The following is a 23438-nucleotide window of genomic DNA, read 5'->3' as shown; positions in this document are numbered from 1 at the left end:
AAATAGATCAAGACCCCATTCTTGGAATCATTCCATGAACCATTCTTGGAATAATTCCAATTTCTAAGAATATAATTCTAAGAACTTAATTAACTATCTTCCTCCTTTTTTCTGGGAATGAAGTCTCCCTCTTTCTAAAAATAGATCATGACCCCATTCTTGGAATTCTATTCTTAGAAAGAATGAGTCAGGGTCTATTTCTAGAAAGGGGGGAGACCTCATTCCCAGACAAAAAGGATATATAGTTAATTTTTATAATGTCTGAAGACATTATAAAAATTAACAAAAACGGTTTTTTTAATAACTCTGAGCCAGAGAAATTTTTTTACCAGCTCAGAAATTTTTTCCCAGCCGACTCGATTTTCGATTGACAAGACGGCGCCATTTTTTTTCAACGATAGCTTTTCCCTTATCTATTTAAACATTGCCAGTTTGGCTTTAGATGAATATACGCCGTTGTAGAAGAAACATCCTGTCACTTGGGATAGAAATGGTTTTAGGAGTCTACATGTTGTGTTGACCATTCAGATAGGTTTTCCTCTCACCCCCTTGTGTGGACATTGTCGAGCGTTTTGTTAATAGGTTAGAGAATTTTTTTCTGAAAGAGCTCAGAGAGATTGCTTTCCATTCTTTTCCGACGATGGAAAGGGGAAAAGACTGATCCCATTTCCCTACACTTTAGGGAAAAAAATACTTATGAAATATTCATGTGTTGAAATGAACTACTCAAATGAGTTGCATTCTGATTTTCATTGGAACTATTCCATGGCGAGTCCACTTGTCTCGTTCTTTGGGGTAGGGGATGAAAGAACAGCGGTTTGTTGAAATCGATGACAGTTTCCTCTTTAGCCGGCGGAACTGTCAACCAGTCCCGTCTTACTTCCTCTAATCTCTTTGAAAGACTTTCCACTTGTTCTGCTAAGGTTTCCTCGGTACTTATCGTCTCTCTTAGTTTAGGGAAAAGGGATTAGCTAGAGAACAGAGCGTGTGAGAGATTGGAATTCATGAATTGTTGTGAAATCTTTTCTCTCTATATATATATATGTTTTGTGTAACTTGGAAGATTTTTTTCTTCTTCTTCTTCTCGTATAGACTTTGGTGGAGTTATTGAAAAAGAAATCAACACATCACGAAAAAGGAACTCTTTTTTTATTATTTTCTAGAGATTCACATATATATATAAAATAAAAACGCCCCTACTCTTCCATTAATGAACATTCAGGGGATCTTTCCAAGACCAAATTTTAGAAGAGGACCACAAAGAGTACTCTTGAGAATTCTCTTTCACATCTAGGTGGGATAGAGGTTGAGACCAATATTCTTCGGTTTCTAAAGCGTCCCAATTTAAACATTTCGTAGAAAGTTCATCCTCCTCCTCCTCGTCATCACATGGATTCTCCTGGGGAGCCTCGACCTCGAATACGTTTTCCTCCTCCACTGCCGACTCCTCCTCCTCCTCCTCTTCTTCTTCTTTTTCGACGGTTTTGCTCTCGGGGGGGTAAGAGTGTAGTTTCCGGAGAACGTAACTACCCTCTTTCAAATGGGTTCGATAATTCTTCATCTTGTTCTCGGCACAATGAATCAACTGCTGCTTAGGGAAAAATTGGTGTCGCGTGCATTTCGTCTTGTATCGCCACTCGGTTTTCCCCGGGACGTAAAACTCGCAAACGGGCCGCTGGCAGAGCTTGCTGAAGAATTCGGCTTTATCGTATCCATTGACGTAGATTGCCTCCATATTTTCGGTCAGCATTTTCAGGATCGTAGGAAGATGCTCGTAGGAAAGACGACCCTCTTTCCATTGCAGGGCGTGTCGGTTCCGCTTGGTCTGGTTGACGGCAGCTCGATTGCGGGACGATAAGTCATCGTAATGGACAGGAGGGAGGAAAATCATGGATCCGCATAAAGTTAAATCATAGGTGATGTAGCCCAGCTCTTTCAAGATGAAACATATATCTCCAGTCTTTGGATCATGGCAGAGAAAGGACTCCATATCCAAAACAATGTAAGAACCTTTGAGAGGTTTGGCACTTAGGTTGTCCATATTCAATTGAACAAAAGAAAATTCTCTCTCTCTCTCTGTGTGTGTGTTCTGAAGAAAAAAGGATAGCTCTCTCTCTCTGCGATCTCCTCTTTCATAGAGAGACATAAGCAAGGGAGCACGTGACAGGTCTCATGAATTCTGGGAAAAGGTCACATTTTTTCAATATGTTATCGTGCGCATCTCAATAAATAAATAAATAATAAAGGTCACCTTGGAAAGAAAAAACAACATGGAATTCGTGCTCGACTTTGAAGGTTTCTACGATTCTCAAGGATCCTTTATTGTGAAAGAATTGGCTTACTCACGTTGGACGGCCTTTTCTCGAGGGGTATTTGTTTTTAAACCCCCGTTTCCATGGAAAATGCTCACCGAAGAAGAAAAACGATATAGTTATTTTCCATGGGTGTTAAGGATGTTGACGGAACCCTTTTCAGTGATTTGGGTGAGAGGAGAAACGAAACGACGGTTTCTAGAGAAATGGTTGCAAAGATCCATTTGTCGCATTTCGGGATCGACGCAAGAGATTCTCAAATACAATGGGATCGAACGCATGAATTGTCCTAACCACACAAAAGGTTTTTTCCATTGCGCTTTACAAAAAGCGGTTCGGTATCATTATTATTTAAAGACACAGAGAAGAAATTCGCAAGATGGATCCTGCACAATTCAATTTTGACAGAAATCCTAAAAAAATATAACATGACCTCTTCAACAGCATGGATGGTTTGGAAGCGAAACTTGGAATTCTTAAATAGATCAGGAAGAGCCCATTCAAAAAAAAAAGGGCGCTGTCTTATCAGTCGAAAATCGAGTCGGCTGGGAAACATTTCTGAGAGATGGAAAAAAATTTCTCTAGCTCAGATTAAAAAAAAAAGAACATTTTGTTAATTTTTATGATGTCTTTAGACATCATAAAAATTAACTAACCCCTCTTATTTGGTTCGAATCAGACCTCAACACGTTTCAACATGTTTCTAAATCAGATTTCCAAGAAAGATATGACTCATTTTATTCTCAGAAATCTATTTTTAGAAAGGATGAGGCGTCATCCCCAGAGAAAAAGGGTGGTAGAGTTAATTTTTATAATGTCTAAAGACATTATAAAAATTAACAAAAAGTTTTTTTTTTAATATGAGCCAGAGAAAATTTTTTTCCAGCTCTCAGAAATGTTTCCCAGCCGACTCGATTTTCGATTGACAAGACAGCGCCATTTTTTTAATAACAGTCTTTCGGTTATTTATTATTTATTTTTTTCATTCTGAGCCAGACATACCCATTGACTTTCACAAGTTTTTTTACTCCCCAACTCCTCCCTTTTTCCTAAACTGTCATAGAAACATTGTGGAATCTCATTTTTTCCGAAGCTAATGCAAAGATTCTCCAATCAAAAGGGTTGCTATAAAGGGATTGGTTTGAATGCATTTATCTGCAAATTCTCTAGGATCCTGTTGAGAAGGAGAGGATGTCATATTGCAGAGTCGTTTTTTGAAGAGGAAGCCTAATCTCATCAGAGGGTCTTTTCTGAGGATCGTCCCTACATTGTTTTTCAGTAGGAATTGTTTTTCTCGGATCCTCAAGAGATATAGGAGAATCCTGTTTTGAGATATTGAGCGGTCCCTCCTCCTCGAGGTGTCTTGACAAAGGGAGAGAAGTTTCGGTTCCCGTATCCTCGGAGAGTCTTGACAAATCAAGAGGTTCTTCCTCTTCGAGAGATCTTGACAAAGGGAGGACAGGTCTTTTCTCATTCTCGAGGGGTCTTGATAAATGAAGAGGTTTTTCACCCTCGAGAGGTTTTGACAAAGGGATTGATTTTTCGTCCTCGAGGGGTTTTGAAAAAGGGAGGAGAGGAATCCGAACAGACTCCTTCGTCTCCTCGTCCTCATGGATGAGGATAGACTTTTTTCGGAAAGACTTTTTCTTCTTCTGAACAGGCTCCTCCTACTCCTCATCATCAGTGAGAGAGATGGGATAGCTTTTCAAGAATTCTATCTTTTCTGGCTCGATAATTTTTTGAAAAGTCGTGGTCTCGTTCAGATGATTGCCTCGAGAATATAATATGGATTATTCCCAGTCCTCACGATCGAGAGAGTTTCGTGCAGAAATTTGTGCAACCAGTCGCTAAAATGAACGAGAATCCCCTTTTTCTTCTCAAGACGATTCATGATATGGTTCATTTGCGGGAGAGTTAGAAAAGTAGACGTGTAATCATATTTGGCTCCTTTCATCGACAAAATTTGTGAATCGAAAGTTGAAATTTCACGAGCTGTGAAAACTTTTTCGTCGACCAGAAAGTGGTCCCGCATCTTGTGGTAGCTCCCCACGATATGATACCCCGCACATTTTGAAAAATCGGAGGCTTTCAAGTAAATGACTCCCTGAATGATATAAAAGGAAAGTTATAAATTTTTATATTTGAAAGGGATATATGGGGTGAGCTGGGGATTCCTCATGATGATCGACTTTCCCTTAAAAAAGTACGACTGTTTGGCTCTCTTTTTCTATTATATATATATATATAGAGAGAGAGTTCCCCTCCTTTTTCCTCTCTATATCTCTGGATGTCCTTGGGATAGAAAGGGTAACTGAAAAAAAATGGGAAGTTCATGGTTGGTTCATGATGACTTTCACTTCAGCATTCCAACCCACTCAAAAAAAATAGGTCAGGGAGATAAGATTTTCTTGTAAAAGATAGATATATATAAACAAAAAAAATGAATGAAACTATGACGTCATAGAGACTCTGTGTGTATATAAAAAGGCGAGAGCACTGAGAGAGATTTATTTTTATATTCCATTAGGAGTCATGTCGCTATTCGATGCTTTTTCAACTCAACCGATTTCGGGTGTAGAGGATTTGAAGTCGCTCACGCAAATCACAAACCTGAAAATCTTTCTGCCATGTCATTGTGCGAAATTTCTTCCACATTTACCAACTTATCGAGCCATCGTCGCTTTCAACCAGGATGTCGAATCCTCCGACCTGCTCGTTCAGAACCTGTATAGGAATTTATTCGAATCTCAACAAACGAAAGAGGAATCTCCAACTTGGAACCGGGTGGATCGAGCTTTGAGACGGCCTATTCAAACAGATCGGAGATATACGGATCCGCGCACGAGTTTTCGATGGAGGAATATTTTCCTCACTAAAAGATACTTTACGTTTGGAGTGAGAACGACGGCTTTGGACGAAGTGCATATTGTTCAGACCACGGCTTCCCCCTCCTCTATTACGTATCCTCGTCGCCCCTTCTCCGGGAAAGAAGTTTTATCGCCGACAGGACAAAATTTAAGAAAGATATTCTAAGACTTTTCCAAAACTATGTCATCCCTCCAAAAAACATGCTACCTCATCCTCACGATCCAGAAGAGCCTCTTTCTCGTCAATCGATGCCGGTGGACGCTTTAGAAACAAATAGAAAAGGAGATTCCTTTCCAAACGCCGATGATGTTTCAAGAGGAGAAGAACCCATGGCCACTTTCTCCCATCCCCTCTTTAGATGATAAGTCATCACCATCGAAGATGAAGAGGAGGAGGAAGAAGAGAAAAAATTACCGATTAAAAAACGGTCGACTTATCGCAACATGCCTGGCGGGGAAGATTCATTCAGGAACTTGGAATCCTCTTCTTCTTCTTCTTCGCAGACGGGTTCAGACAAGCAGCCTCTTTCGAACTTCTCTCAGACGTGTCGAGAACCTCTTCCAACATCCTCTTCTTCTCCAACGTGTCCAGAGATCATGGAGGAAGTAAAACTTCAGCCGGGTCCAGAAGTTCCAACATGTCCAAAGGTCATGGAGATAGAATCTCAGCCGGGTCCAGAAATTCCATCGTGTCCAGAGGTCATGGAGATAAAATCTCAGCCGGGTACAGACATCGTGGATCCCCCCATTCATCCCAAAGAGACTCCAAGAGTTTCAAGACAATCTGGGGAGGATCCAGCCCTTCCCGTATGGAAGGATTATATGGACTTACAAAGTTTGATGAATCCTGAAGAAGAAGAAAATAATACGGATGGGTGGGTCAAAAATTGTTTAGATCAATTATCATCGGATGAAATTGAACTGTTATGGGATTGCGTTTCTGAAATAAACTGAAATGTTGTAAAAAAATTTTGTAACACATTGTAAGAGGGTCATAATAACAATAAAAATATTATATACATACCAATCTTGGTGGCTTCTCAATTCAGAGAGAGAGAAGATGTAGAGCGTTCATTTTTCAAGATGGGAGAATCCCAAAATGACTACCCAATTTAAAGAGAGAGGGTGTAGAGCGTTCATTTTCAGTTTTCCAAGATGGGAGAATCTCACAATGGCTACTCATTTCAAAGAAAAGAGGGTGTAGACCGTTCATTTCCATTCTCCTAGGTTAGAAGGGGGAGGATCCTAAAATGGCTTACCCATTTCAAAAGAGAGATTGTGTAGAGCTTTCATTTCAGTTTTTTTCCAAGTTTGGGGGGGGGAGGAGTGGCAAAATGATGACCCATTTCAAAAGAGAGCTTGTGTAGAGCGTTCATTTCAGTTTTTTCAACAAGTTTGGGGGGAGGAGTCGTAAAATGATGACCCATTTCAAAGAGAAATTGTGTAGAGCGTTCATTTTCAATTTTTTCCAAAGTTAGGGAGTCTCAAAATGGCGACCCATTTCAAAGAGAAAGAGAGATCGTGTAAAGCGTTCATTTTCAATTTTTTCCAAAGTTAGGGAATCTCAAAATGGCGACGCATTTCAAAGAGAAAGAGAGATCGTGTAGAGCGTTCATTTTTTTAATTTTTTCCAAAGTTAGGGAGTCTCAAAATGCCGACCCATTTCAAAGAGAGAGAGAGATCGTGTAGAGTGTTCATTTCCAGTTTTCCAAGGTTAGGGAGTCTCAAAATGGTGACCCAATTTAAAGAGAGAGAGAGAGGGTACATAGAATGTTCATTTCCATTCTCCAAGGTTAGAAGGTCCGAAAAATTCAAAAAGAGACCTTCTAAATTCAAAAAGAGAGAGAGATCGTGTAGAGCGTTCATTTCCCAATTCTCCAAGATCAGAGGGTCCGGGTGCAAGATTCCAAAGTCCCCCAAAATGACTTCCCGTTTCAAAGAGAGAGAGAGAGTGAGAGGCGTGGTAAGCGGTCATTTCCCGTTCTTCCAAGACAGGGTCGTCCGCTTTTTCCCAAAATAGCGTCCCCATTTAAATAGAGTGAGAGGCGGGGTAAGCGGTCATTTCTTGTTCTTCCAAGATGGGGTCGTTCGCTTTTCTCAAAATGGCGTCCCATTCAAACAGAGTAAGAGGCGTGGTGAGCGGTCATGGCCGTTCTCCAAGATGGGGAAAGAAGAAACACCTAGGATGGAATAACACGAAGGAAAGAGAGAAAAAAACGCCATCTTGTCATTTTCTGATAGGGTACCGGTGTTCGAATACTTTTGTGACCGACTGTACAATAGTGCCACCACAATTGACTTCTTCATCTCAAATAACATTATTAACAGATGCAATATCTCTGTAATTCCAGCCCTCTCTTCCAACCACAACGCCATTGTATTTGATATCCCCATTTATAAATACCTCCCCTCACTTGACAGAAGTATAGGAGTTACAAATTGAATCAAATACTCCGAAATTCTGAATAACTCCATACAAGGAAACCCATGCATCAACAACAAAGAAGATTTAGAACACGAAGTCTCAAAATTTACCAACTGCATCAATTCTGCTTTAAAGGAAGCCACCAATACTTTTTATGTGAACAAGCGTTTCTCCCCTCTGCCTGCCGATATAAGAAATAGTATTAAAGAGAAAAACCGGATCCGTAAAAGATGGCAAACCACCAGGGATCCACAACTCAAACACGAACTAAACTCTATGCAAAAAGAAATCAACAGCAGAATCAAGAACTTAAAAACCAAAAATGGACCAATTTCCTAAATAACCTTGCTATAGAGGATAATTCCCTATTTGACATTTCCCGCAAATTCAAGAAACCTTATAAACCTATTCCACCTATCCATGGACCTAGTGGAATTTCATATACAGAAGAAGATAAAGATAAATCTTTTGCGGACTATATGGAAGATACATTCACTCTTAATCCTACTCCGTACGACAATAACCATATTGAACGGGTCAACCAGGTGGTCAATAACTTCCTTAATACGCCTGCTCCGTACAACTTCACTTTCCTAACTACCCCAACAATCGTTGCCAACACCATCAGCTCCTTATAAACGAAGAAAGCCCCAAGGCATGATGGCATCTCGACCAAAGCACTGAAACATCTTCGATCAACGCTCTTACCTGCCTAACTTAGATAATCAACAACATTATCAAATTCGCTCATTTTCCTAACTCATGGAAGCAAGCTATAATAATTGTTTTTGCTAATCCGATACAAATTCCAACCTTCCCACAGAACTATCGCCCTATCAGTTTACTTCGCCATCTGTCTAAAGTTACTGAGAAAATCCTACTTTTCCACATCCAAAAAATTCACCCTTCCATGAATTTTCTCCCAGAAGAACAATTCGGTTTTCGTATTTATCATAGCACTTGCCACCAACTTCTTAGAGTTAACAACATTATCACTGAAGGCTACAACTGCAAGATTCCGACCGGTGCCATATTCCTCGATATCGTGAAAGCTTTTGACAGGGCATGGCATCGAGGCCTTATTTACAAACTAATCACTCTCAAGTTTCCAGATCATTTTATTCGCTTAATAGCCTCTTTTCTTAGCAACAGAACATTCAGAATCAAAATCGGTACTGCTTACTCAACCACCAGAGTAATCAAAGCCGGTGTTCCCCACGGGTCGGCAATTTCGCCGTATCTTTTTTATATTAATACACAAGACATCCTTAAAGATCCTTCTTGCACTCTTTGCCGATGACACCGCCATACTTACTAAAGCCTGCACAGTTACAGGGGTTGGACAAAAATATGGAAGCACCTTTGAAAAAACATGTTTCTTTGCTTAATATGGTGTAGGAAACCCGTTGGCATCCAAAACAGCTTGCAGTCTTCTCGGAATGAATAAATAGAGTTCTTGTATGTTTGCCAAGGGAATATTATGCCATTCTTCCTGCAAAACGGTGGCAAGTTCAGATAACGATATTGGCGGTGGATAATGAGAACGCACTTTCCGTTCCAATGTAGACCACAAAGGTTCGATAATATTCAGGTCTGGTGACTGTGGTGGCCAGGGGAGATGGGACAACTCATCCTCGTGCTCAGAAAACCAGTCCTGGACAATGTGAGCTGTGTGAACAGGGGCTTTGTCGTCTTGGAAGACACCATCACCATCGGGGAACAAAGTTTCTACCATGGGATGAACTTGATCGGCCAAAATGTTCACATAAGTCTTGGCAGTCATGTGCCCTGACACAGTTATCATGGGGCTAGCAGAGAACCCCGATATGGCTACCCGAACCATAACAGAACCCCCTCCATGTTTCACTCTTGGCAACAAGCAGTCTGTATTATAGGCTTGAGAAGGCGTTCTCCAGACGTAAACTCGGCCAGAAGTGGGAAACAATGTGAAAGAAGACTCGTCAGACCATATTACTCGCTTCCACTGTTCTATAGTCCAGGCTTTATGACTTAAACACCACCTTTTCCTGTTACGGGCATTAGCATCACTGATGAGTGGCTTCTCAATTGCAGCACGGCCAGCAAGTCCCTGTTTATGAAGCTCCCTTCTAATTGTTTTGGTACTCACAGGGTTCGGTAACACAACATTCATTTCAGCAGTAACTTCTGCAGCTGTGGTCTTCTTATTTTTCGTCACAATTGCCCTTAATGATCGTCTGTCACGATCACTCAGGACACACTTTCGTCCGCGCTGTGATTTAGCAGATGATGTTTTTCCGCTTTTCAAATATGCGGAAAAAATCTTCGATACAGTACCTCTTGAAACACTAAACACCTCGGCTACCTTGCTTACGAAAGCACCTACCATACGTGCTCCAACAATTTGCCTACGTTTGAAGTCTGTTAAGTCTGACATAATGCAATGACAACCTCACATAACAGTACTCCGACAACAACTGAACTGTTTAGTACATTTACGAAGTTGTATAGGTGGTGTCAGTAGTCAAAAACGCCAGCGCCACCTACATATTTCATTAAAATCAATCTTTCTTTTCAAACATGCATTTCACAAGGTGTTTCCATATTTTTGTCCAACCACTGTATCTCTATAAGAAAAAACCAACTCCAAAACTATGTCATAAAACTGGAAAAATGGCGCACCCTTTGGAGGATTAAAATTAACACTGATAAAACCAAGGCAATAGTTTTCCGTAAGGGAAACAAACATGAAATACTATCCGCCCCTAAAATATTTGAAGAAGAAATAGACGAAGAAAACCCATTTCCGCTCCGTAGTACAAAAATTTAAAATCACCACTGCTACTATGCGACCTCTTCTTGGTAGAAAAAGCAACTTATCTACTACAAACAAATTAATTTTATATCGCTTCATACTTCGTCCAGCCCTCCTTTATGCAGCTCCGATCTGGGGACATGCAGCTAAAACCAATATTAAACAATTACAAATTCTGAAAAATAAAATTCTACGAGAAATTATCAATGCTCCTTGGTATATTCCAAACATTTACATTCAGAGAGACCGTCAAATTCAACTTCTTCAAGAGTATATTAAACGATTAGCGGTCAACTTCTTTTATTCAATACAAACCCACAGTAACACTTCTTCGCCGCCGCTAGCGCGGACCTGAATCACTTTTTCCGCCTCCCACACTACTCTTTCTCCTGCTCCCAGATTCTTATCAGAAGTCGAGTAAAAAGATGTTTCTACATCTTGACACCCGAGAATAAAATACGATCGCCTCTTCCAATTCAAATTATTTGACTCTCCCGTATACTGTAGCTGTGGTTACCGCAGCGCCACCTCTCAGTTCTTTGATAACTAACGGTTACTCGAAATTTTGCTAGTGTTATGCGCTGTACGAATCCGCAAATGGTTGATGGGTTGGGAGGGATTTGTCATAAATGCCATATTAGCCAACTCACAACTGTAGCTTTGTTTATTTATTTGTTTGGAACCTAAATGATTTATATTAATTTTATTGTACGGTGTGAATTCTGTATTGTTACTTTTCTTAATAGTGTTCAAAAATGAGCCTTGTTATGGAAGATTTTAAACCTTCTGTTAGTGCATTAGAAGTTAAAGAACTTCAAGATTTAGTTCGTAAATTAGAATTGCAGAATTTGCAGCTGAAAAACAAGCAAAACTTATCCAGAAAGAGATCAGTTTCTCCATTGAAAGAAATCAAAACAGTCGTTAAATATCCTTCTAGATATGCAAAGAAAAATTCAGATGATAAAGTGAGTGTTCCTAACAGTTCCAGTGTTGAAAATTTTCGGAAGTCTGGGAGAGATGAATATTGTGACGATCTGGAAATCCTTAGAATCAGCGATATTGATATGTCAGATGATGAGTCATGGTGAGATACCATATTAGTCAATAACATAACAGTGTTTTTGATTTTGTTTTTGAAGTCATTTCTTACATTGTGCTTCAGAATGTTAATTTGTTGTGTGTATATCCGTATACACACACTCATATGAAATGTACGGTATGTTAACTATTTTTAATCAACGATTTTTCGTAAAGTTAGTTTTTTTTATTGTCCTGAGTAAAAGGTAAGGATTAACTTTTACAAATGAAAGCTCTGACTTTGAACATGAAAGTAGTAATCTTTTCCAATACATTCGTGTGTGTGAAAGTCATGTTTATTAAATAAGCCGTAGATTGTTTTGTAGTATTTAATGATTAAGATGTTCAGGGTTTATGTTAATTTACATTATCTTTCGGAAAGCATTTAATTTTTTCTAGTGAATATTAACTTCATGTCCCATTAAAATTGCTAAATTTTGACATTTTTATTTGGGCTAGTTGTTCATTGCACTGTCAGCCTTTTGATGTTTTATCAGAACACTACTATAATGATCAACTCTGTATGTGTTGGTTTCATTGCATGGTATTAGCATGTTGAAGGAATGTAAATTTAGCCTCAAGAGATTTAAATGACAAGGTCAGTTAAATTTATCATTAATGAGATACATCTAAATTCAGTTTCTGATCAAAAATAAGGAGCAGGCAGTTTCCATAAAAATGTCTTTCATAAAAGTAACTCTTCCTTTAGGCAGATCTACAGATAGCAGATGGTATATTTTGCCACTTGTATATTTTAATCTTATTAAAGTAACAAAACTGAAATAAGAAGAAAAAGTTTCTTTGCAATTTGGATTTAAGTAATGCATATGAATATTACTAAGCATAAAGATTTTGGATATTTCTTGAATTTAAACGTAATAAATGTTTAAAAAATGTATCTGTTTATTGAAAAGTTGCATGAAAAATGCAATTTAATTCCTCTGTATTAGATAGAAAATAACTGAAGTTTGATTTGAGTAATAAGTGATTGGTACTAAATAAATTTACAGTTGAGTAATATTGTTGTCTTGGGACATTTATAATTACATTTATTTGTTATTAGACCTACTGCTAATGTATTTGCTTACAAAGCATCTCTCTTTTAACGAATAAATTTTTGTCTTTCTTATTTTCTTTTGTTTGCTGTTAAATTTGATTTTTGCTGCTTCCTTAATAGTAGGGTTTACACATTAGGTTTCGTTAACATCTTTTATGTGAAACTTTATTTCATACTTTCTGATTATCAGCAACCCTTTCGAAAAATCACAAAAGAGTATTCATGAGGCAAAGCAATATATTCCCAAAATAGGTATGTGGCCATTCATAGTGTTAGCCAGAAAGTACTTAGGTAGCAACCTAGGTGTCCACATAGCATGTCTGCTTTGATTGATACATAATGTAGAAGTTGTATACAGAACCAAGTGTTTGCAATTTTGTAATGTTTTTTCAGGCAAACAGATAACTGTGCACATGATTATAACAATTGCTTTTTTTCTAAAAAAAAAAAAAGGAAGTAGGAAAGTGTTTTACCGCTGATGTTTCTTGCTTTTTTTTAAAAAAAATTATTCAATTTTCTTGTGTAGAATTTGTAGCGTGGCATTATTTTGAAATTGGCTTTTGCATTTTTTGCAATAGCCATTTTCAAAAAAAAAAAAAATTAGCCCCCAACAAGTCCACGAATCCTCTCCATAGTCGGTAACAAGTTCATGACTTTTTCAGTGGGGTTGCAGATAATTAGAAAATACCAAAATGATTAATGCCAATAGAAGGGACAATTGTGGGTAGAAAATTAATAAATAGTGCAGAATTTTTTTTAAAGTGTTGCACAGTTGACATGGGCGAAGGATTAACTGGTGCGCCCTCTCGAAGATTCCTGGTGTCGCGCTAATTTGGTCTGCTGCAACAATGATTCTCGCCACGATATCTTCATTTGAGTCCACAGGCGTCTCATACTAAATATTTCATGTGCCCTCCAGAAGAAAATGTCCAATGGGTTGCGGTCAAGCGAGGAAGCCAAGCCACAGGTCCGCTATGTCTGATCCATTGGTCGAGATATGTGGCATTCAAAACGTTATGGACCGCAACAGAAAAATGTGCTAGGGCTCCATTGTGCATAAACTACATATCTCTCTGGATGGGGGTGGAACAACCTGTAATAATAAACTGGAAAGCACTTGTTCCAAGAAGATATAGATTGTTGCAGCGATTAAATGGTCTGGCATGATATAAGGGCCTACCAGGCAATCACCTACTTGCCCAAACATTCTGGTACCAATTAAGAGCAAAATGATGCTTCTTCTCAATGCAAATTTGCATCTGGTTATTTCTTGATAGTCTCTTTGTTCTTCCTCGATGTGTTTCTACTTTCCTGCCTCTCAGAGTAGAATGCAACCCCCCTATGTTCTATGGTAATTATTGCTCGTCTGGATGGGTACTATCACCCTTCTTAATTTGTAAGAGCAATTTAGAATCACCCTGTATATATATTTAAGTTAAAAGAAAATTCTCAGTGCTTGCGTTAAAAAGTAGCATAGATACTGTGGTTCCGGTGACAAATTTTAATATAAGTAAAATAAAGTGCAATGAAAAGTGTAAACATTAAATAAACAATATTATCACTAGAATATTTACAAATAAAATTCAAAACTAATTGCAAGTAATATGTTGATTAAGGTAAGGCAAACTTTAAACAATAGAATAAAAGTGTGACACAAGACTAGCAAAAATACAAAAACAAAAAAGCGGTAAATGGTAGATTAGCCCAAGTTGAATCTCATTACTGACTCTTTAGGGAAAATTTATAATGATTTTCGAATTCAGCTAATTCCATATCGCGTTTCGTCGAAACAGTCTATTGAAACTTTATACGAAACTCTTTTTTTTTTTTTTTTTTAATATTGACTGAAAAAAGTCATAAACTTTAGTCCCAATTCTCTGTTCCATTTCCTGACGCGTCTGCTTGAAAAAACACTTTAAGGTGTAAGAAAAAACTATACATAATAGCCTGGTTATGCCAATGTACAAAATAAAATAAATAGCGATTTGCTATTAATCAAAAATACAAGATTTTTAGGGAGGACCTACTAGCATTTAAAGTTTAAACTTTGTGAATGTAGCTAAAAAATTAAGTTACAAAAATTTTAAATTAAAATAAAAAGGGAACAAGACTATAAAATATTGAAAGGGTCTTGCTATGACCAAGAATCAATACAAGGGAAAAGAAAAAAAATTTTTTTTTAAACAGACCTGTCGATGTCTTCTTGTTCCCTCCATGTTTTTTTTTTTTTTAAATGAATATTCGAAAAAGAGTTTCGTATAAAGTTTCAATTGTCTGTTTCGACAAAGCGCGATATGGAATCATCTGGATTCGAAAATCATTACAAATTTCCCCTGAAGAGTCGGTAATGAGTTTCGAATTGGGCTAATCTACCATTTACCGCTTTTTTATTTTTGCATTTTTGGCTAGTCTTGTGTCACACTTTGCTTTACACAATTTTATCTTACATTTGGTTTGTTAAAATGTTATTCATATTTTAGTCAAATATTTTATTTTTGAAATCGCAAGAATCAAATATAAGATTAAAAAGGTTTTAAATTAAAAAAAAATACAAATACTAAATTTTACGCAAAAATTTATTTTTTCTTCTCTTTTTCTTCAGGCATACAATCATTTTAAATAAAGTTATCGCCTTCCATTTCATAAAGGCCCACAAACGGCTGAGCGGTAAAGTTGCTGAACACTGGTCGTTCATCTGGGGTTCGAATACGGATAAACGGGCTGGTTGCATGAGCGTTTTCGTGGATTTTCTCATGTGTACCATGTATGCCAGCTGGTTTCCCTTAGAAAGTTCTTCACAAAGGCATCCTTCCTTTTAGGCAGATAGCCCTGCTTTGCCGTAACTTAATCCAATTCAATCCATTTCATCAGTATTTGGTCAGAGCAGTCTTTAGAGGCTAAGCATTTTGAAGGTATGAGATGAAAGGAAAGATTGGTTTCATCAAGAGGTTTTGGTTTATTTAATTATGACAAAGCACACTACGGCTATCTGCCTAAGGGGAGGGATGCCTTCGTGGATGGCTTTCTAAAGGAAACTGGCTCGTATACTTGTTACACATGGGGAGAACCACGAAAACGCCCCTGCAGCCAGCCCGTTCACAGGATTCCGAACCTCGGACCAAACTACAAGTGTTCAGCGACTTTACCGCTCAGCCGCTGTTTCATCAGGAGGAAAAAAGAAATCTTTATGTGACATCCACATACATCACTGGATAAACTCCTGAATCTTCAAATAATTCGACTGAGAAAATCGTGTGATTCTCAATTTATGATACGATATGATGTTCTATAACGTAATTTAAATTTATACAACCATATAGTCTAAAACCAGTCTCTCTTCACTTTATTCTGCAATGATATCGTTTTTGTCTTTTCTGTTAACACAAGCTCAGTTGATGACATTTGCTGGTGTACATGTCCAAGTGTTTTCTCTTTCAACACCTAAATTCTTTGAAGTATCCTGAAAGTATATTTAAAAGCGTCCAACATTTTGAAACATCTTGGTATGTTTGACAGCCAAATTTCCCTGCAAATTTTTGCTTACTTTTCTCCCTAATTTTCTTCTTTCCTTCTACAGTTATTTTCAGTATTCGCACAAGAAAATTAAGATTTTTCGATTGCTAGACTTCCATAAATTTTGCATTCTTGTCAATTTTTTAAAGTATCAATTACATGAATTGTGTTTCAGCTGAAGACAGCTTTTCATTTTCTAGTCATTTTAACTATAAATAAAGTTTAAAGCGAAGTCCAAAGGATAAATATTTTAATTAAAAGATTTTTGCTAAATGACAAAGAAATAAAACAGTCCAGCAGGGTTTATTCTGTACCACCGAGTGACCTGATTTTTATATAGGCTGAAACAATCTAAATCATATTAAAGATCATGTTTTTTTAAACAATTTATAACACAAGAGAAAAATTAGCTTCTTAAAACATTCTTTCTAAGAGGATTAATATAAAAGATTATATTTATATATATATTTTTAAAGCTGGGACTTGAACCAAACTGTCAGACTTTTAAAGTTTAATTTACATGGTGGTTATAATTAAAGTTCCACTTTGAAATGGTCATAAAAGGAAAACTACCAGACCAAATGTTATCAAACTTGGGAATTGTGGAAAGAAGGTTATGGGAATTTATTTTCCGCAGGAAAAAGAAAAAGAGTTAAAAAACTCACCACCAGGGGAAAAATAGCGCTGTATGCGATATTGTTAAGTGAAATAAGGCATGAAAACATCTGTTTAAAATGTGTTTAATAGTTTCCAAAATGTGTTACAAAGCATGTTCAATGTAGCGTCCAGCATTTTCTGAAAGCAAGTTAAATCCGGTTACTGCATTCTCAACAGCAGCTCTTAGCATATCAGGAGGAATGTTACGGACATGTCAGTGTATCACATTTTTCATTTCTGCCAAATTGTTTAGATTATCACCATAAAGAGTGCTTTTGAGATAACCCCATAGCCAAAAGTCACAGAGGTTGAGGTCTGCTGGGAAGAGGGAAACTGTCGCCCTATAAGACGTTCATTCCTGAAATGTTGTCTAAGTAATTGTGCATCACACGTGAGGTGGGGGCCCAGCCCTGCATAAAAATCGTAGTATCTAAAATGCTACGCTACTGCAGTTCATGTTATCACGAAACATTTTAACATTGACTCTAAGTGAGCTGCAGTCACAGTGGTCCAGCTATCGACTGCTCTTCAGAGAAAAATGGTTCAGTTATAAAACTAGCTGTCATTCAACACCAAACGGTGTGGAATGTCTGCTATGCAATCGAATGCAATAGGAGAATGCAATGGAACTAGATAGATAACATGAGGGATTTCTTTGGCCCAAATCAATTAAAAGCGTTTTGAATCAGTATCTTCATGTTTTAGGGCCGAATTCAGGTTTCAAAAATTACAAATTAGCAATCTGTAGGAAAACGATTTCCAGATTGTATGCACTTGTGCGAGTGATTTGCGATCTCACATTTTCTAATCGCTAATTCGTGGTTTTCACGGACGAATTTCTCACTAACACGGATGGCACACTCGACTTTTATCGAATTTAACGCTTTTAAATGGTAATTTGCTTACTTCAAAGTTTCTTAATGGTATACAACGTATTAAACCTGTGCAACAATAGGTTAAGTTAGATTCCGACCCATATTTCGTTTAATAATATTGCGTACAGCGCCATTTTTCTCTTGGTGGTGAGGTTTCGGACTTTCTTTTTTTCGCGGAAAATAAATTCCCAAGACCTCCTTTACACGGTTACCAAGTTTGATAACATTTGATCGAGTAGTTTTCCTTTTATGATCGTTTCAAAGTGGAACTTTAATTATAACCTATCCTGTATATTATTAAATTTTAATTTGAAGCTATGCGTTATATGTATACCATGCGTAAGATTTTCGCTTTTATGGAAAAATTAAAGACTCGAAGCAAATACACTTAGGATAATTAACCAAAACTGAAAAAAGTTCCCCCTCCCTGCGAAAATAAAATATTGAAACTTCGTCCTTGAATTTATTGGGTTATCGAAATATTCAATTTGACTTATTTCCAAGTCCTAGTTCTAACATCAATTCCGTCAAAAATTCCGAATTACTGAAGCTGAAGTAAAAGGTTTAGTACCTATTCACTGTATGTTAATAAAGTAATCAGAGTGTAATAAAAATAGATTATAGAATTTATGCTGATGCAACTTTTTGTCTGAATGCACAATATGTAATGGAAGAGAAGGCTTGTAGAGATCTGTTTTTGACATGCCTCTAAAAGTAGATGTCATACTCCTTTTGTCTCCTCAATGTCAGAAAACTTTCCTTTGAGAGGCAACTTTAGTTTTTGGGAAAGAAAAAAAATCACAAGAAGACAAATTTGAGGAACATGCAGGACGATTGAGTACACATACTTATTTTCGGAACACAAGCGGTTCTCCGACTGGTTATGGAATAATGAAAAGATGCATTGTCATGCAATACAAAACATTTGGAATACGTTTTCTGACTGAAAATGTAAGATTAAAAGTCATCTGCTTAATTCACAGCCATTTACAAGTCAACTACTCGGGCAATTGCAGAATCGTTTTGATCCTGAGCTTATAAGACAAGCCTAATATCACTGGATTTAAACACCTCTTTAATCTTCTGAGAACGTTCCTTCTTTAGCTTATATTCCAAGAATATTAAGTGAATACAATTATTGCAAAAGAAATTAAATATTCATTTGCACCACGGCTTGGTAGTTTACTAACGAGTTAACAAAACTTAAATTCTGCTTTTTGTGTCTAAGAATACAACAATATTTTAAATATTTACAAATAAAATACTAAATTGGAATTTAATTGGAGCCTCACCAGTTCCCTAGCATTTGAAGATTGTTAAATACTAATTGTTTGTTGTGAAGTCTAACCCAGGCTGCATGGTTGGTTTTCGTAGTTTTCTAGGTTCTCCTTACAAAGGTTCTCTATGAAAGCATCTTAATCAAGTAGCTCCCATGTTCTTTCTATGTTCATATAACCAACTAACCTAGTTTAAGCGCGATTTCCAAGTGAAGTTACTAGCAAAACCTGAATACTCATTAAAAATCATGTACCTTGCCAATCGGGAGTAACATGAAAGATACGGCGCCAATAATTGAATTGCTAATTCAGAAGACAAACAACAAAAATCAGCGTTATATTTGCAAAATTTCCACAGGACTAGTTTCGATGGTTTTACCGAACCACCATCCTCAGCTGCAAAACCGCAAATGAACAAGATAGGAAAAAATGATTAGATAAGATAAGAAAGCATTGACAAGAATAAGCAAGTGGCGCCATCTGTTGGTGAAACCAGAACTAAAACATAATTTCTTTAAAGGGCGAAGGCAAATTTGGATTGGAATTAGGATCGTTAACTAGAACAAAGATTTTTATGAATGTGAAATGCCTCTAGAAAATCCAGTTCTCCAATGGAAGATGTTTTTTGAATAATTTTGGCAGCAGAAAAATTGAAAGTGTGATTTTCGGACCAACAATGTTGCGCAACAGAAGACTTCTGTGTTTCCTTTTTTCTAACATATGCCTCATGTTCCTTGATGCGAAATTTTAAGGCTCTCTTAGTTTGGCCAATGTAAATTAAACCACACTGGCAAGGAATCCTATAAATATCCCAGGAATTCATATCCGGAATGGGGTCCTTAAGTATGGAACTCGGAATTTTATTGATGGGAGAATAAACAACCCGAAAGTTAAATTTCTGCAAAATATGTGCAACTTCCTCTTGTTTTAGATTATAAAAATTCTGTTGTCATTCCCTTCTTTCCATCAATTAGTTATAAAGTTGCACATATTATGGATGATATTATCAGCTGCTCTTTCAGCCACTACGTAAGCAACAGTTTGTTTAGAAATAAATTATGCGGTTAATGTCATAAAATTCAAATAAACATCAAACTAAAATTCTCAGTTTTAGACAATTCGATTTAAACAAAGTAAAGTAGCAGATGATAAAATGCCGAAGGTAAAAATACAAAAATTTACTCTATTTGTATTATCTAAATTAAAAAAAAATAGTTAAAAATTTGAATAATATCATCTATAATTTAAAAAAAAAAGCTTTTCATATAGTACAGTCAAAAGTCGTTAATTCGGACACCCATAATCCGGACCTCAAAGCTAAAAACTTTCTGCGCATGCGCCGCATTGGCACATGCGCACAGGCGTTTTACGCATGCGCGTAGAACGTTGACTACTGCGCATATGCGTGTGCGCAAGTGCAGAATACGTTTTCGCCTGCGCGTTTAATGTATAACGGACGGTGTAAGCTAAAATTATCTAATTATCTATTTCAGTTAATGTTAATGATTGCGTTGTTCTTTAATCTTCGAATTGGATCCCGCTTATTATTTTTTGCAGACTGTAAGAGCAATTTTATAAAAGTAAACTTGAACTTTCGATTATGTCAAATAGAATTTCCGATGCTGGAACTTCCAAAGGATCTACAAAACGAAAGTATGTTTCGATGTCTAACAAACAAAAAGTGGAATTGCTGCAAAAAATGGATAAAGACATGAAGAATGTGACAGAGAGGTTAGTGAAAACGAAAAAATTTCGATTGACAAGTTAGTCGGTATTCTTGGCACAGCAATTAACGGGACTTGAACAGCGGAACTTTGTAACTGAACAAGAAATTATGTCTGTTTATAGAATTAAAGAGAAAGTATTATCACATAAAATGAAGCAATTTAAACAACTTACATTGAAAGAAATGTTTAATAAAGTAAACAAATAAATATTAAGCTTTTTTTTTTTTTTTTTTTTTTTTTTTGTAAATTTTGATACCCTTTAGATCATAATTGTTCTTTATTTCATAAATTACGGTTTCATAGTTTTAATTTTAGAATTTCTGCATGCCATCTTACGAAATTTAAACTGATGATCTATAATCCGGAAAAATCGATAATCCGGAATCGCCGAAGTTCCGACGAGTCCAGATTAACGACTTTTGACTGTATTAATAAATATTTACTGCACATCATTGAGGGAAAAAATTTCATGTAATTAATTCTTCATAAAATTTTACTTGAAATTTAAGGTTAAAAATAGCTGTGGCAATTCACTGTAACAAAAATCCATAAACTACATTTGGCATTATTATCGCCCAAAAAAAAGATGCCAAATTTCAAAACACGAAAATATGTAAATTCGTGTATATCTTAAAAAATTTGGAATAAAAAAGTCTAATTTTTTGCAGATATGCTTAAAAATACACCTACTTTAAGATGATGGTAAAAATTTTATAGGTTATAATTAAAAATTTTTTTCGAAAAATTTATGAAAATTATTTAAAAACAGAAATTTAAAAAATAAAACACAAAAAAATGGGTAAATTTTATTTGGAATGAACCTAAATTTCGAAATGTGAAAGGAAAAATAATAAAAGTTTAATAAAAAAGAGATATTAATAAATATTTACCAAATTCAATTAATATTGAGGAGCTAATATTTTAAAAACTACTCGTACGATTTTTACAAAAGTTTGTATTCTGGCATAATTTGAGTCGTAGAATCAAAATATGGAAAAAAATTGATATGTTATTTCAGACAAAGTCTGATTTTGTGTCAAAATACCTATGTTAGAAGAGTGCTATAATAAAAATAATATATATCTTAAGTCGCGCTTTCGAAACATGAAAAACGCAGTGTGAATTTTGTCAATTGGCCCAGTAGAACGGGAGATAGAACTGTCCCATTTTTTTTTTTTTTAGCAGTGTACATTATTCCCGAGTTGTGGACATGTAATATTTTGTAGAATGTTATTTTTAGGTGAAGGACGGTGCCTGATGACATGCTGCCCAAAATATGAAATGACTGTTTCAGTATCATCAGTTACATCATCTCCTGTCATTTTCTGTTAACCTTTTGATAATCATCAGTTAGCTCAGCTTGCATTTCTGTTATGCACCATAGCTGGCGCAAGCAAACACAGCTCACATTACAAATTGACGACTGACAGATATCGTGCATATTTAAGAAGAAAATTGCTTAATCTTACAGCCACTAAAGGGTTAACCTGGCCTCTGTCCTTGCCTGATTGAGCATCAACTGATCTCTGGCTATGTTGCAGTCTAAAATCCAGGTACATTGAGTGGCTTAGAGGGGGAAACATCATCTAAGCCACTCACCCTCAGGGGGCTCACTTTTGTGAGTACGGGTGTGGCAATCCCGAGGTACCCTAGCCCTTCAGGGGATCATCTTCTTGATGAGACGGGTGTCACGATCGTGGAGCCCCAGTGATCTATCCTCTTTTCCGTCTCCTCTCCTCTTGGCTGGAACATTTTCCCTTCCCTTCTCCCTTGTGGTTTCTCTCTACGAAGTTTGGGGCTCATCACGAGAGGCTAGAACAGACCTTCTTTCTAGTTTTCGAGTGGCAAGAAAACTGCCCACGTGTTTGCCGTGTGTGGAGACCCGTGTTGCTGGAAAGGAGGGTCCTGGTAGTTGAGGGGCGAGGTACTGTCCCCAACACACTGCTTTGGCCTCTGCTTCAGCTAAACGGGAGGCACCTTAGTCGTCCTCATGGATGTCAATCGGCTGGTCACTAGTCCTTGTGTCAGTGGCTTGGGGTCAAGCTCTCGGGAGTACCTGCTTTTGGGAAAGCCGACTGTGGGGCTTCAGTTTGCGTATAGGTCCGGGTAGCCCTAACACAGGAATCTGTGTTCCCTTGTTGGGCTCCGTGGTGGGCGGGGCCGTCGGACCCGAATCATTTTTTCTTTCACTATGGCTTCTTCACATATATACCTAATTAAAGATTTCGAGGTCACTCCCGTCACTCAACCTAGTTCTGAAAGGTCTACTACTAAACCAGTCACTCAACCTAGTTCTGAAACGTCTACTGCTAAACCAGTCGCTCAAGCTAGTTCTGAAACGTCTACTGCTAAACCAGCCACTCAACCTACTTCTGAAAAGTCTACTGCAAAAACATTACACACAGATACAAATGAAAAAAATCATAACAGTAGCCCCCATTTCCTAATCATTTCTAGTCCTTCTGGCGAGCTGCATAAGATGTCTCCTTTCATAATAAATAAATATATTCATTCTTGTATTGGTGAGCCGAGAAATATAAAGCGTCTCCGCTTCGGAGACTTCCTTATTGATACAATCTCAGCCACCCAGTCTGCTTCTTTACTTCAAATAACTAAACTTGGGCAAGCGAATGTCACTGTAACAGCACATAAGACACTGAATTATTGTCGTGGCGTAATATCGGAATTCGACCTTCTGTATGTTCCTGAAGAAGAGATCGCTTCCGAGCTATCCGACCAAAATGTCTGCGGTGCTAGGCGGATCAAGATGCGTAAGGAAGGTAAGTTGATCGATACGAAACACGTGATCCTTACCTTCAACACGCCTGATCTGCCTAAGAATATTATTTTTATATAT

The 23438-nt window shown here is 37.2% G+C and overlaps 1 protein-coding gene across 2 annotated transcripts in view; it reads left to right on the top strand.

The window, feature by feature from the left end:
• The first annotated feature begins 10969 nt into the window (after positions 1-10969).
• LOC118185188 (SLAIN motif-containing protein 2-like) overlaps positions 10970-23438 on the top strand; it is a 101341-nt gene continuing 88872 nt past the window's right edge. Inside the window, exon 1 of one of the 2 annotated variants that reach the window (XM_035355009.2) lies at positions 10970-11482. In XM_035355009.2, the coding sequence (XP_035210900.1) occupies positions 11154-11482 (329 nt within the window). In that variant the 5' untranslated portion in view covers positions 10970-11153. The remainder of the gene's footprint in view (positions 11483-23438) is intronic. The other variant, XM_035355010.2, reaches the window with a different exon arrangement.

The sequence above is a fragment of the Stegodyphus dumicola genome, chromosome X1 (genome assembly GCF_044657685.1).
Source record: "Stegodyphus dumicola isolate Sdum_Otavi_A_Nest chromosome X1, ASM4465768v1".
In the NCBI taxonomy this organism is placed as follows: Eukaryota; Metazoa; Arthropoda; class Arachnida; order Araneae; family Eresidae; genus Stegodyphus; species Stegodyphus dumicola.
The sequence above is the reverse complement of the archived record's forward strand: the minus strand, read 5'-3'. Positions and strand labels throughout refer to the sequence as shown.